This window comes from Pithys albifrons, chromosome 10 (genome assembly GCF_047495875.1).
Source record: "Pithys albifrons albifrons isolate INPA30051 chromosome 10, PitAlb_v1, whole genome shotgun sequence".
Taxonomy (NCBI): Eukaryota; Metazoa; Chordata; class Aves; order Passeriformes; family Thamnophilidae; genus Pithys; species Pithys albifrons.
This window is the reverse complement of record NC_092467.1, coordinates 27,392,793-27,407,514: the sequence shown is the minus strand read 5'-3', so window position 1 is coordinate 27,407,514 and position 14,722 is coordinate 27,392,793. Positions and strand designations below refer to the sequence as shown.

Here is a 14,722-nt window from a genome sequence, read left to right as displayed (position 1 = left end):
CCCCCCCCGCCCCGCGGCCCCGCGCCCGGGAGCGCCCCGGGGGCCGCCCGACCTGCCCCGCACCTCCGCCCGCACGACTCTCCCTCCTCCCCGGGGACCCCGGCAGAGCCCTCCGGGAGCACCGACATTTTGAATGCATGTGTGGTGGGGCAGGCTGTGCTGAGACCCGGTGAGAAATCTTTCTTTCTCTCGCTGTCCTTCTTTCTCCTTTTTTCCCACCACCCCCGCCATGCCCAGTATAACAGTCCCCACAAATAAATGCAGAAGCTTTCCTCCCCTCGCTTTTTTTCCGAGGGAATTTCAGCACTTTAGTCAGGAGATAATAATGTCTGACTGCTTCTGGCTGCTTCTGACTGCTTCTGGCTGCCCAGTGAATTCGCAGGTACATTTGTGGGAGAGATCCTTTTCTTTCTTTTAGAAATGAAAAAGTGGTAGTTTTCTACTGTGTTAACTCTTTCTTCATGTGAACAATGCAATGGCATTTCCTACGGAGCTAATATCTTACCACATCATAGAATAAAACAGTGATCCCCTTCTTTTCTCCACACAGAAAGCTGGAAAGAAAGTATTTTCCTGTACTTAAATGTGCAGTCGCTGATTGCACTGGAGCCTGAGCTGAATTCACCTTCAAATACCTTCTCATTTACTCTCCCCTGGGATAGGGCACGGCAGTGCCTGGGTTAGCCCATCACCTCTGCCCCTCTCTCCCCAGCACCAACAGACCGAGTATTTCACCCTCTGGCAGTGCTGCTGCCACAGATGAAACTCTCCTCGTTTCCTGTAGGATCCCTTTAGGATCTGCCCCTTTCAAAAGGAATTCAGCAGCCCCCGCCGTTGTTCCGAGCATAATTTAGAAACAAAGGTCAAGTGTAACAGCTTTGCTCATCCGTGTAACCAAAATAGGGGAGAGGGCTCTTGCCCCACAGTTGTGTCCTCACGCAGCCTAGTCACTGAATCCTGGTGCAGCTACATTTTATGCTCTATTTCTTCACATTTTTCTGTGATTGCTGTATTTACTTCTATTTATACCTCTCATCTCGATACTACACTATTGCCGATTCCTGGGCTGCTGCAGGGCGATCTCTGCTCCTGCCTGGAGACTAACTTTGAAGTTCGTTTATGTTTCAATAAAAGCTCCCAAAATTCCTTGATTCCATCTCTCACGCTGCAGTTTTGCATCTTCGGGTAAATATCATTGTCGACATTTCCACTAATATGCGAAATTAGTGAAACTGGACTTTTTGATGCTGCCAGACTACCAGGCAAAAAGCATAAAAGTAACTACTGAAACTATCTCCGATATTACAATCTTTTTTCGCTGTCGAGGTTCCCTATTAATGAGACTTGCTTTATATTATTTTCTCCTCGCTCAGTCAATATAAAGCCTGCTGGAGCAAAGCCATCCCCCAGCAGCCAGGCACCTTTTGTCACTTCCAAACCTGCAAAGTGAGTGTAACTCACCAGCGGATCCATTTCTTAGCTTTCCCAGAGGCTCTTTTTAGTAACTATTAACGTTCTGGGACAACAGAGAGCAATTTTTGCATTCAATGGATGTAACGAGGAATTTCCATGTATGATCTTGTTTCCGGTAAATTGAAGGGCTCGCGTAGAGAACGCAGCAGTAAAAGCAGATAAAACGCACCTTTAAACCAGCCTATCGGCCGTGACTCAGCCGCTGAGGCTCCGGGCATGGCCGGGGGGTGACTCGTCCTGGCTTCAACCCTGAACTCCTGGCATGCAATAAAAGCCGCTATTTCTGACTAGGCGGGGCATTTTTCTCGGTGAGGCAGTTCTTTTATTAAGCCACTGCTTAAACTTCGCCTTAGCGTAAATTAAATCTGATGAAGCTCAAAACGGGTCCCGGATGAGTATTTTGCAGTAGCACAGGTGAAAAAAAAGGTGAGAAAGTTGGATATTACCTTTGAGTGTTCAGCTCTGCGCGGTGAATGGGAGAAATCTGGTGGAAGCGCGGAATTTCACTTTGTGAGAGGAATGGAGAAGGAAAAGGCTTGGAGAGTCTTCCGGGACATGAGGAAAGGAAGACGGAGAGCAACACAGAGCGATTTGGGTCACTTCAACTCGGGGACCTGCAGATTACGTTGCTTGGTTTAATATTTCAATTGGTTTAGTGCTCTTTACACTGGGAACTTTGGGGGTTATTTCCCTAATCATGCTTCCTACATGCCGTGCTCCTCTGATTAATGATCTCTAGGTCTCTTGTGAACAAAAATGATAATAAAAGAGCACAAAAGTTCGTATTTCACAGAGGTTTTTAATCAGAAAACACAGCAGTGTGACAGAGCTTATAGTAAACACGACAGACAGTTTCAGCAACTTAGTTTTTACTTGAAAATGTAGTAACTGATTTGGTGGGGCTAATGTGTTTTGATTTTTTTTAAGTTAAAAACTAAACTAATATACTCCCTCTCCTCTTTTAAGTGCTAGTTAAAGTAGAATAAATTTTGCATTAATTTAAAATCTTCTATTTTGCACAGTTAAAATTTAGACTATTCAAAATAAAGTACTTTAAACCGCCCATCTGTTCAACAAGCAGATCCGGTATAAATGTTAAAAGTTTCATAATAGACTCTTCCTGATATGGTAACTCCCGTCGAGGTTGGAGAGGCAAATGAGTTTCAGTCTGCTGAATACTCTCAACTATATTGCAATGGAAAACCTTCAATGGTTAAATTGTGTTTTAGGTGCATGAAATAACTTAACTTCACAAATATCAAACGTGCTGCTCCCTAAATGTCACTATTCAAATGTTCTTGTTTTGTGAAATGCATCTGTCATTAAAATAGTTAATTTACAGACAAAACAGAATAGTTGGTGGAAAGCAAATATTACTGAGAGAACATCTAAACTGCACTCAGCACATGAAGCTACCAGAAATCTCGTATTGCAGCCTTTGTGACTTCTTGTCTCTGACAATGGTTCTCTGCTGCCGGTTTTGAAACTAGAAAAAACGTCTTGTGCAGCGCACAGTAAACACGAACTACTAAAGTGAGCTGTTAAAAACCTCTGGCAATCAAAGAAACACCACGTATACTGTTTCTGGTAACTAAATTCAAAACCAGATTGGTGAAAGTTTAAATACACAAAGAGGAAAAGTGTCATCTACATTTAGAAACTGACCTACTTCTAGAAGCTCTTGTTAGTGACAAAATACAGTTACTGCCTAAAGCATCTAAACGCCATTCACTGTCCTCAGGCCAAGCAGCCTTTGACTTCCAGCTCTGCCTGTGCAAGGGTTGCAGGTGACCCCTTAAAAGCCTGTTTTAATCCCAAACAGGGCTCCAGACTCTTGAGCCTGACCGAAGGGGGTGGGGGGGAGAAGGGAGGGGTGCGTTGAGAGGTGGGAAAAATCACAGTAAACTCTCTTCTTTAAAGTCCAAGAACATTAAGCATGTGAATAGTAGCTCTTGTATTAATGACTTCATACAAATGACCTAAAATAAACTGTAAAACCTGATACTGGAGAACTAGATATGAGCAACCAACATACACACGGATGAGCCTGTGAGTACAGTGTAAAGTGGAAGGTGTAAGAAACTGCTGGGAGCATGGATTAAAAATGTTTCTGTTATCTAAAACCCCATTTCTGGAATTTCTTCAGACTTCACTACCAGCTGTTCAGAAAAAAAAAAAAAGAAGTAATGTGGCAATAAATGTTATTAAAAAGGAGGGAAACACTCCAAGAAGTCTGCATGTCCTCACGTCCGAAGGAGACCCCCACGCTAGCGAGGTTCAGTCCATGCTGACAGGGAAGGAGCTGCTGGCCTCCAGGAGTTCCACCACGGCGGCTCTCCTGTACAGCTTGGCCAGGTCGTAGGCGGTGGCCCCCCGCTTGTTCTGGTGGCCCACTTTGCACTCGGAGTGTGCCAGCAGCAGCTCCACCACCCGCACGTGACCCTCCTGGGCCGCCAAGTGCAAGGGCAGGTTGCCCTCGTTATCCTCAATGTTAACATCGGCTTTGAACTCCAGCAGAGTCTGCAAAGTGTCCAGAAACCCCTCCCTGGCTACGTCGTGGATGACAGCGAAGCCAGTACTGTCTTTCAGGTTGGGGTTCGCCCCCTTACTGAGCAGCCGCCGGGCGATTTCAGGGTTCCCGAGTTTCATCACCTATGAAAGAAAGAGGAGAGTTGGATACCACGGGGTGGGGGGTTTGCTCCAGCACTGCCTCACGTCCTCACTCCTTACCCCTGCCTTTTGTCAGAGCTCAATTCTCATTTAAAGCAGACAGAAGAGCCCCGCTATAAAACTAACGACACACCAGAACATCTGATTTTTAATGTATTTGTTACTGAACTCGCTGAAATTGTGAAAGATGTTATCACTTCAGTGGTCACAGCTTTCTGTCTCAGAGAGATATAAATGTCTGAAATAGCATAGAATGGGGATACAACAACTTTTTTTTTTCCTAACGAGGGTTAACTCAGCTTCTTAACTTACAAAAATTAAGTATAGTTTGGTTTTATTTGCCCAAGTATTGAGACATCTCTGCTTTACTGTTTAATCTTGTTAAACAGCAAATACAGGGTCTCTGAGGAACAGATATTTTACCTCAGCAACAGCAAATGTAGAATGTATTTTTATAAGCTTTCAGGTGTTTACATTGTCTGTGCATTATCATAAAACAAATATTTGGACTGTACCATAGCTCTGTCTGTTAAGAAACATAAATGCTAGAAGAAATTTTTCTCCCCGATATTTGTGTTCCATTATGTCACCCAAAAAGGAAAAGTCAAAAGGAATGTTTCTAAGTTCCATAAGTTTTCCTTCTAAAATCAGTATATTACACTACACTTTCATAACATCTCTGTAAGTAAACTGTGGTTATGTTCTGTAGTTAAAAACATCCCTTAAAAAAATCCAGCAGCAAAAATAATTGGATTTTCTGACTGTTTCTCTCAGGAAAACAAAAAAGCTTCTTTCAATTTCCTCAATTGCACCACAAAACTATCATAATTAGAACGCAATCTCTCTTATTTGGAACTAATCAGCTTGCACCGATTTCCCCTTAATTCCTCAATTTTTATTTGCACAAAGACTTTTCAAAAATGAACACCATAATGTATAATCTCCAGCCTACAGGCAATATTTTCTTGTTCTGGTAACTACTCTCATTGTAAGTGTCAAATTCGGAAAAAAAAAAAAAGCCCAAACCAAACCTTTTTTATTTCCTTAGTGAGGTTCACACATGGATTAGAAAATCTTGATTTTAAAAAAAATCAGCATAAACGAGCATTACAGTGCATTAGATTTAACATAAGGCACAATTTCTACAAGGGATTTGCTGAAAAACTCTCCTGGTGAAAAATATATATTAAGTTTTTTAAGGAAAGCAAGCTATAATAAATATAATTATATACACCGTTTGGACTGTAAAGGAGGCCAGTATATAATAACCACAGACAGGAGCAAAAGTGCAGATAAGACAGTCTGGGATTCAGGGAAAGAGATCTCTCTGTGCCCCAGGGCTCCCAGCTCCCCACTGCCACTTCTTTCACTTCTGACCAGAGATGGAAGCGATGTAAAAAAGAAAACAAGAGCATTGTGATCTCTCTTTGTTTAGTAAAATTCGGACATTTTGATCTCTTTTTGAGAGCCCACGCTGTGAATTTGTGAATTGAAAACATATATACAGTTTAAATGGGAGTTTTCTGTGTTCAGGCTAGGGGACTGAAGGCTTCAGTTAAAGATGCGAGGGAGAGAAAATCATATAAAAGGTGATGCTTTTTGGACGTGGGCTACAACTGAAGAGCAAATGCCTTTTATTTTGCAAAGTTTCACTTGGGGGAGGGAGGCAAAGAAGGAGAAAGCATTGAATAAGTCTGACAAAAAGCATAAGGGCAGGAGATGTATTTGAGGCCTGCATAAGTACACTTCACCAGAAATAAAAAGGACAGAGCAAGACAAGCTGAGCAGTTGTTTAATTAAACATAAATGCAGAGGAAAAATATAAATTCATTGACACTAATAGAGGAGCATTCTCTCCGTTGTAACACAGAGAGAGATTACAGAGAGATTATCTCAGTTTTGCAGAGTGCACTGACAGAGAAGTCTTTCGAGCATGGCCACGCACCCACAGCACATTTCAGGATGATACATAGTGAAAATAAGTCGACAGATTCTCCTGTTTTGATTTTTGTTGTGGTTCATTAACTCAGTTATGATTAGGCACCCATAAGAAGTATCGCTGGGACACGGATGCATGTTTAATACAGCTGGATGCTGTGCCATTGTGGAAAATATGCCTTAATTCAGCATACGAATAGTTATCTGCTTTTAGAAAAGAATGCCCAACATTACTGTAGGACAAATTTGTTTTCAGCCCTCATCCCGAGCATAAATAAACTAACTAAATGTTTCCTGATTTCTTAAAGAAGTTAGTGTAAGTTTTTAATTTAAACCCTTTCACTCTCTTAAAAGTTGCTGCAAGTGCCTGCACTGCCATGCGATGCCCTATTTAGGTGCTAACAGGACAGCGAGGAGCTCACAGACCTCCAGCTTCAGCAAAATTGTCAAAAAAGGGTCATTCCTGCATTTTTAACAAGAGTTGCTTATTTTCCAGTTCTAACATTTTGATGTTAAGCCAAAAAGCTGTAAATATCTCAAGTATATTCACAGGTTCTATGCTGTTCGAAAATCTAATTTCAGAAATTATTCTTATGGTTTCAGGGGAAGAGGGGAGAGGGGTGAACAAACGATTTTACTAATGTGTGAAATTAAAAAGATGTATAGCTCCACTTCCACATTTCATTACTTACACCTTCAGTACAAATAACCACACTTTTTCCCCTCTGGATTTATAAATCACATCTTTCACTATTTGGTAGGTACTCTAGCCCTTTCGCCATCATTATCTGATAATATTAAGAGCAAAATCTTTCATCAACTCCAATAGTTTGCAGTTGGACGAGTTCCAACTCCTGCCTGCACAGTTACACAGTTAAAAATTAGGACATAGCACCCTATATGATCAGAAAGGAAATAACTGGAAGCAGTGCCCTGCTACCCGATCTAAAAAAGCCAATTTAAAAGTCTTAATTATGAATGAAAATAAAAAAGTGATTGAGCTGAAACCCTAACTCGTAGTGCTAACTCTTAATGCACATCGGAGGTCCCCGGTTCTGAGCAGCATGCTTCCCAATCAGAAAGGTCATTCCTCACAAACAGGGTATAAAGGAAAAACACCATCCACAGCACACCCCAGAACGCAGACAAGCTACACTTTAAAAGCACATTGCAGGGGAAAAAAAAGGGAGGAAAAAAAAGAGATAAATCCTAAGCTTCAGAGAACAGCACATTTGTGTTTACAGACCTGCTATGAAATCCTGCTCACCTAAGCTGATTTCTTTACATCTCAGCTCTCTCATTCCTTGCCTCCTCCCCACGAAGTTACAAAATATTAGCAAACTCGTAGCCCGTTTGACATTGAGGGTGATCCCCGATTGAAAGAATGGTTTTGACCAGTTTTTATTTCAAGTACGTCATTTTAGGGAGTTGGAGCCACTAAAGTTATAAAATATGGCATCCAACGAGTTTGAAAAAGCACTCGAATTTCATCCACCAGCCTGACTAAAACGTTGTCTTTTTTGGAAACCCGGGTCACGTAGGTACCAGTGATGAAATATTTTCTCCCTCTCTGGATACCAACCTGCAGCGCAGTCCTCCCAAATCCATTTTGTGCATTGACGTTTACATTCTTTTGCAACAAATTAGTAAGTTGCACTAGGTCCCCCTTGGCAGCCGCGGACGCCAGCTCGTTCCCAGAAGGCTCGGCCATTCTTTAGGGTGACTGACGATCGGAAAAAAGATGAGATTTTTTTTTTTTAACCAGGCATGGCATCGGAGACTGACAGAAGGATTGGGATGGTTAATCTTCTGGAGTAGACCTTGTAGTAAATACTCGTAAAAAACCTCCTTGCCAAGAGCCCGCCCCTAACTCACACGTGATTATTCAGCAAAACTGCAGCTCCACTTGAAGGAAGATTTCTTTGCTTCCACATATAGAGTAACTCTTAATAAAGACTTTGGTCACTTTCGTGGGGGGAAATAGAATAACAGCTATGTAATATATTGTATATGTTATAGGTAACATATATACACGTACACCGGAGACTCACTCAGACCTGAGATCTTGGAAGAAGACAACCCACCCTGTTCACAGTCGGGATCTGAGACAGCAGCAGCAGCAGCAGCAGCTCCGAGGAAAGGTCTCCTGTAGCAGTGTGCATCCAACTCCTGCTCGGGATCCCCCCTTCATCCCACTCCGCCGCCTCAGTCCGAGCCCAACAGGGAAGGGAATGACGAGCCGCGCCCGCGGAGGGACGGGCGCGGCGGCAGCGGCTGTCCCGCCGCCCAGCTCTCTCTCTCGTTGCTCTCGTTCCCCGGAGCAGCAGCTTCACTCCCGCGGCGCCGCGCAGTCTCCGCGCAGCGGGAGGGCACGATCCCGGCCGGCGGCCGCCCCCGGCGGCGGCGGCTCCGGAGCATCCAGGAGGGCGGCGGGCGGCGCGGGGGGGGCTGCCGCGAACCGCCGCCCGCGCTCAGGGCGTGGAGGAGCCGCGGCTCGGGGCCGTGTGTCCGCCGGGCTCCGCAGGGGTCCCGCCGCCGCTGTCCGCGCTCCGCCGGGCGCTCCGCGCTCCTCCCGCGGCCGCGGAGCGCGGGGTGAGCTCCGGGCGGGGGCAGGGACTGCGCTGATGCCGCCGCTGCCCCGGCCCGGCCGCGCTCGCAGCCGCAGTGACAGCCCCGCTCGCCTCCTCTTCCAACTTCGCGAAATAAAGCTGCACTTGCCGGTCCCGCGGCCGCCGCCTCCGCCCGCGGCTTTTTGCTCCCCCTTTTTTAAGCACAAACAATCGCTACTTCTGTTTCCTAAAGACACGAAGCCGGTTTCTCTCTCCTTCTTTTTTTTTCCCTCTTCCCCCCCCCCTTCTTTTTTTTTTTTAACCTCATCAGCTTTTTTTGAAAAGAAAAAAAATTTGAGCGCTTTTTGAGTTGAAACACCCGCCCACATTTTAACGGCAGAGATTTAAGGAGGCGCGGCGGAGTTCGGGCAGGAAGGCCTGCAGCGGCTGCCGCCCGCCCCTCGCCCGGCCCCGCCGCAGCTCCGCGGCGCCCGGTGCCGTCCCCTCTCCGCGCAGCCCCGCCACGGCACTGCCCCGCCGCAGCCATCGCAGCCCGGCTGCTTTTTTGGAGGAGCGCTGCCGAGGCCTAGGGTGGGGGGGAATGAAAGGAAAAGGAGGTTTTAGCGCCGGGAGCCGCTGCGCCCCGGCGGGAGGAGCGGGATCGAGGGAGCTCGGCGGGCGGGAGGGAGAGCGGCCTCCGCCGCGGCGCTGCTCGAAGCTGCTCCCCGGTGGTCTCCACCTGCCCGCGGGGGGAGCGGACCCGGCTCCGGTCCCGGCCCTGGACCCGCAGCCCTCGCTCGGCGCCCCGCGGGCAGCGGCTCCGCGCTCGGGGCCGTCCCGGCAGCGACGCGGGCTCCGCTCCCCGAGGACAAGGTCAAGGATGAAGGGTCAATGTCAAGTTGTCTTAACGGTGGAAGGCGACCGTCCACGGCGGCACTCCCTGCGTCCTGAGCTTCTGGTGTCCTTGATTGATTTGAAAGTGCCATTTTGAGGGGAAAGCGCACCCAGGCGCCGAGAAGACGCGAGGGCTTCGCTTTTCCTTCCCAGGGCGAAGAAGTGCGGATGCTACAGGACGCGGATGTCACCGCCACTCTGCCTAACAGTATTTAGTGCCTTAAAGTGCTTTAATGGCCGGATTGCTTTAGCTTTGAGGGACCCTTGGAGGACTGAATTCTGCAAAGCAAACCCTCCGAGAGGTAAGCTGCAATGTCATGGCTCCCTGATAAGCACACGTAACCCATGGGTCGCAGTCTGCACGTCTGTTTTGTGCCTGAACGCCACGGGAAAAGGATTTTGAATGTCAACAGGCGTGAGGCAGTTCGGGGAGGTGCGTTAGGGAGGGAACCTGTGGCAGGCACATCTCCTCCAGCACTGTCCTGCGAGGGGAACCTGCCGCTGGCAGCCGGGCAGGGGCCGCAGCCCGAGTCGGGGCCGCCGCCGTCAGACAGAGCCGGTTCTGAGTGATGAACGAAGCCCGTGTGACTTCTGCGTCTGCCTCCCCTCTCACCTTCGGCTACTTTTTGCTCCGCAGTTAAATTTTTCTGTACTGATTCCCCCACCCACGCTTGTTTGTGAATATGCAAGGGAGACAAGTGTGTGAGCTGCCTTTACAGGGAAAGCAACTCTGTTCAATTTATCAACTAACCCCCACTCCCGCTCCCATAAAGGGGGAAGAAAACACGTGTATTTATAAGGGCCTCATTGTGGCAATTCTCATCCAGAACTAATAGTGCTTTTCTTTCTTTCTTTTTGTTTTTTTTTTTTTACATTTGGTAAGCAAAAATACGAATTATAATTTACCTCCAAGTTAGCTCTAGAAATATATGTATATATAGAGCATCTGTCTATTCAAATATAGTTGCTTTTCTCCATAAGCAAGGAATCTATTTGCAAAACTTGGATTATTCAGTCAGATGGCTTATAAATTATTTCGTGACTAATCACTGCCTAAAATCCAGAGGCTTTGGTGGTGTTACCTGTTGCTAACTTACTCCAAAACAAGACCTGCAAGTCTTAGAACAATCTGACACTATTTTTGCTGGCTTATGGTTCAGAATAAAGCTCCCCTCTTTTGTTAATCACACCACATAGCAAAAATAATTAAGTAAAGTGTAGCTGGAGTGCTGCAGGCCTCCTGCAGGTAAAGCTGCCCAGACAGAAAATGCCATCAAGCCTCTGCTACTGTGCGGGTCTGTCAAAAGTCTTTGCAGTTTCTTAATCCCGATCATTTCCTCTAATGAGCGATAAAGATACTCCCTCTAAAACAGAAAGTGTTGTCCCAATCGGCACACGAATCAGCAGAAAAAAACACCTTCTGGAGGGAGATATTATCTCCGGGCATTACAAGGAGTAAGATAAGTACCTCCCTAATTTGTCTCACACTTGAAGAACAAAACGCACCTCGAGTGGCTCGGAGCGAGGGGTTGTGAGAAGGTGAATAGAAACTTTCACTGTGACTCCAGCGTGAACTTCCTGCGATGTGGGGCACGTGCAGCTTTTCACCTTTTCTTCACGTTCTGGATCAAATCCTTCCTGTGTTGATCTAATATAGATATCATTATTTAAAATATGACTGTAATAGACGTGAACGCTGTGTAACTAATCTAGACAACATACCTATAGCTCCAATTCGTGCCAGGAATTAATTGGCCTTACTCCAATTGCTAAAACTCGCTTTTCAGCCTTTATTATAGTTACTCTCTAGTAATGTGTGGGTGGATTTGTTTGTAATTTAGCATAGGCTGTCCCTGGCATTGCACCATACCTTGTACTTAGTACAGAACTGTCTGTAACATCGAACTGGGGAAAAAAGTAGTGCAGGTGTGAGGGCAATTAATTTATCATCCTTCCCGTCGGTGGTGGGGAGCTCGAATTATTGTTAAGCTAACGTCAGCAGGCAATAAAACCCTCTTGACAAGCCCTGCCAACATAAACAAGAGCAGCAACACGATAAAATAAATAAAAAAAAATCCAGCTGCTCTGACACTGTGGCTTCACATAGTTAAGTGGCGTTTCAGTTTGTCAGTCTGTCCGGAGAGCCGGGACGCCGCCGCCAGACGCGCAGCCCGGGCACCCCGGAGCCCGCGCTCCCCACCAGCGTCCGCAAACAGGCTCTAGACAATTCCCAGGGTTTTTCTTGGGAACACGGACTCTCCTGAAGGTACGGCTTATTTTTTCGTCCCCCTCTGTCCGCGCTCAGCGTGTGTTCCTCCTCGACGGGCTCCGCCACCGTGGGCGGTCGCGCCGGGCGCTCCTCGCGGCTCTGCCCCGGGCCAGCCCGGCTGCGGCTCGCAGGGAGCGCGCAGGGTCCGAGAAACTCGCCTGTAATCCCCGCGATGGAAGAGAAAAAACAATAAAGAACCGCGTTTCCCGAACCCGGCAAAATGTCTTGATTTAAAGATATCATAATGTAGCTTTATTAGCTGATAGGAAACCTGCTTGATTCATCTGTGACCTCAGATAGCTGCGACACACATGACACTCACAGGACACTCCTACAAAGCACAGCAAAACATGTTGGACTAATTAGCAAATTGGCGTCCAAATGCGTGTTTAATGTCAGTGCTAAGGGGGTAGGCGAACTGCATCACGGTGCAGGAGGCAGACTTAGAAAGCATTAATTACAGTTAGATTTGCATTATTTAAAGCAGATTTATTTGCGGTATATAATAGAATTGCAGCTTACAGTCCTGGAGTGCTAAGCCTGAGCGAGTGCCACTGTGCAGATCAGGGTCCGTTGGCTCAGAAACCTGTGAAAAACGCATTTCCTTTGGAGACAAGCCGGGGCACGACGGGCGGGGGGAGAACCAGCGCTGTACCGAGCCCCGGCCCGGTGCGGGCCCCCAGCTCGGGCTGGGGCGGGACCTCGGCGGGCACAACGTTAGGGCTGTTGGGGGAGACGGGCACCGTGGATGGATGGATGGATGGATGGGATGGGATGGGATGGGATGGGATGAGATGGGATGGGATGGGATGGGATGGGATGGGATGGGATGGGATAGATGGGGAGGCCAGGCCGCCCTCCGCCCGCACCAGCCCGTGTTTCCCCGCACCGCCCCGGGACGGCCGCGGCCACGTCCTCCCCGACCCGCTTAGGCCGCAGCCGGCGCCGAAGCCCATCCAGGACACCCCGCGGCACCGCCGGACCCGGGGAGCCGCCAAGCCCCGGCACGGGGGGCTGTGTCAGCTCGCTCGGCCCCGCGGCGGCCCTTCCGGACGGGCAGCGTTGCGGGCCGGGGCGCTGCGCGACGCTCCCCGGCGCGGTGCCCGCGGTACCCGCTGCCCCCACGGCGCGGTCCCGCCCCCGGTTCCCGGGAGCGCTTGACAGGCGGGCGATCACGTGTCGGCCGCAAAGCGCCTCTTTGCGACCTCAATGACAGGCAAAATGTGCGACACAGGCGCTGTGGAGGCAGGCGGGGAGCGGCGCTGCCTCCTCCTCCTCCTCCTCAGCCTCCTCCTCCTCCCCGGCCCCGCGGCTGAGGCAGCGCTGCCCGCTCCCGGCCCCGCGCCCGGCCCGCCGCTCTCCTGCCCTGCCCTGCCCTGCCCTGCCGGCCTCCTCCGCCCCGGCAGGGGCAGCCCGGGGGCGCCGCGGGAGCCCCAGCGCAGCGCGGCGCCTCCATGAGCTCCTGAGCGGCCGCCCTGCTCCGTCCTCCGCGCCCGCAGCGGCTCCAGGTGCGCCGTCCGAGCAGAGCCGGGACGCAGCTGGCTGCAATGGCGTCCAACATGGACCGAGAAATGATACTGGCTGATTTCCAGGTAAATTTCCGAGCCGCCGCCGCACAGCCGTGGCCTCTCGCTGCTTCTCTTTCTCCTCGCTGCTGCGCTCCTTGTTCTTTGTGGGGAGCGCCGGGGGTGGTGGGTGAGCAGCCCATCCTCCGGAGCTCCTGCTCTCGCCCGCCTTCTCTTTTTATTTATCAGCCTTTATTTGTCACCCTTTTCTCTCAAGGTGCGTGAACAAAACGTCTTCTTTAACTTAGAGAGTTTCAGTTTTTAATTAATAAAAAGAAAAGCTTTTTCATCCCCTATGTTTGTTCTACTCTGTGTAACCACCCAGGCCCTGGGACAGCTGCGAGGCAGCTCACTTGGAAGAGGTGAATGCCAGGGAGGACACAAAACTCATCACTCCTCATGATTTGTCAGAGTGTTTATAGTGAATCACTTGCTGGTGCCACAGATTAGCGCTGAGCAGAGGTGTTTCCATTCCAGCATCAACACTCACTTCATGGTTGCCTCAGCCTATGACTGTTGGGATGACAGGAAAACTCCTCACACCCCATTCCAAACAACAACGTGTTTGTGTAGAAAGGAGGAATATGCCCTTAGAAGTTGTTACTTTTCCTCCTCCTCCCTACAAAAAGGGGTTGTAATTTAACTTCAGACTCTTAAATTTTATTTCCAGAGTAAAGTTTTTTTGTAAGTAAACGTAATGTGTTCAGGAGCCTGGTTAATCTGTTCAGTATATTGCTGTTTAATATTGCTCGTTTTTATGTTGTTTTTTGAAGACCAGGTAAACAAAAAGGTAGAGAATACCTGCTTTTGGAAGAAACAAAGGCAACTTAGAAGGATATCAGACATTTGAATATATCTTTTTAATGTTTGCTTTTCGGTCCATGGGGTTTTTTATGCTTTATTCATTTGCAGTTGTTGCTCTTGCATGGATAAACTCTTGGGTCTTCTTGGATTGAGTTATAGAACTGCCATCTATATGTTCAGTGTCTTAAAAGAATGTTTCCCAGCTTTTAGCTGCAAAACTATTTAATTTAGTTGATTAGAAAAAAAGGAATCCCTTCATTTACTCTGTGTGTGTATTTCTTTTGAGCTACAGGTAGGGTGACTGGAGGGTGCATTATGTAATTCCTCTTTTGCAAAAGGTATCTGGTATCTCACTGATGTAACATGTGGAGTTCCCAGCTGATAACAGGGAGGTGTTGGCACTTTCTGCCCTGAATATCTTACACCCATGTTTATTAAAATGCTTAACAACTGTTACTATATTGATACTTCTGTGTACATAAGGAATGACATCTCCATTTTAAGGCTGCAGTTTCTTAAAGGAATTCTTTCAGTAAAAACACACCGTGTAGAAGGAAACT

General features: G+C 47.9%; 2 protein-coding genes across 4 annotated transcripts in view; one reads left to right on the top strand and one right to left on the bottom strand.

Annotated features, from left to right (window-relative positions):
* Nucleotides 1–2,258: 2,258 nt before the first annotated feature.
* Nucleotides 2,259–8,927, bottom strand: CDKN2C (cyclin dependent kinase inhibitor 2C). Of its 3 annotated transcripts, XM_071564917.1 has the most exons (3): nucleotides 8,166–8,927; nucleotides 7,664–7,804; nucleotides 2,259–4,125 (listed from the first exon to the last, which is right to left on the bottom strand). In XM_071564917.1, exons 2-3 carry the CDS (start codon nucleotides 7,790–7,792, stop codon nucleotides 3,751–3,753), a joined length of 504 nt encoding a protein of 167 aa, XP_071421018.1. In that variant the 5' UTR covers nucleotides 7,793–7,804; nucleotides 8,166–8,927; the 3' UTR covers nucleotides 2,259–3,750. The 3 variants fall into 3 exon arrangements, with proteins under 3 accessions (XP_071421018.1, XP_071421019.1, XP_071421017.1); XM_071564918.1 differs by lacking the exon at nucleotides 7,664–7,804; XM_071564916.1 differs by lacking the exon at nucleotides 8,166–8,927 and having other exon boundaries at nucleotides 7,664–8,159.
* A 4,101-nt stretch (nucleotides 8,928–13,028) lies between these two features.
* FAF1 (Fas associated factor 1) overlaps nucleotides 13,029–14,722 on the top strand; it is a 155,094-nt gene continuing 153,400 nt past the window's right edge. Inside the window, exon 1 of the mRNA XM_071565184.1 lies at nucleotides 13,029–13,385. Within this exon, the coding sequence (XP_071421285.1) occupies nucleotides 13,341–13,385 (45 nt within the window). The 5' untranslated portion in view covers nucleotides 13,029–13,340. The remainder of the gene's footprint in view (nucleotides 13,386–14,722) is intronic.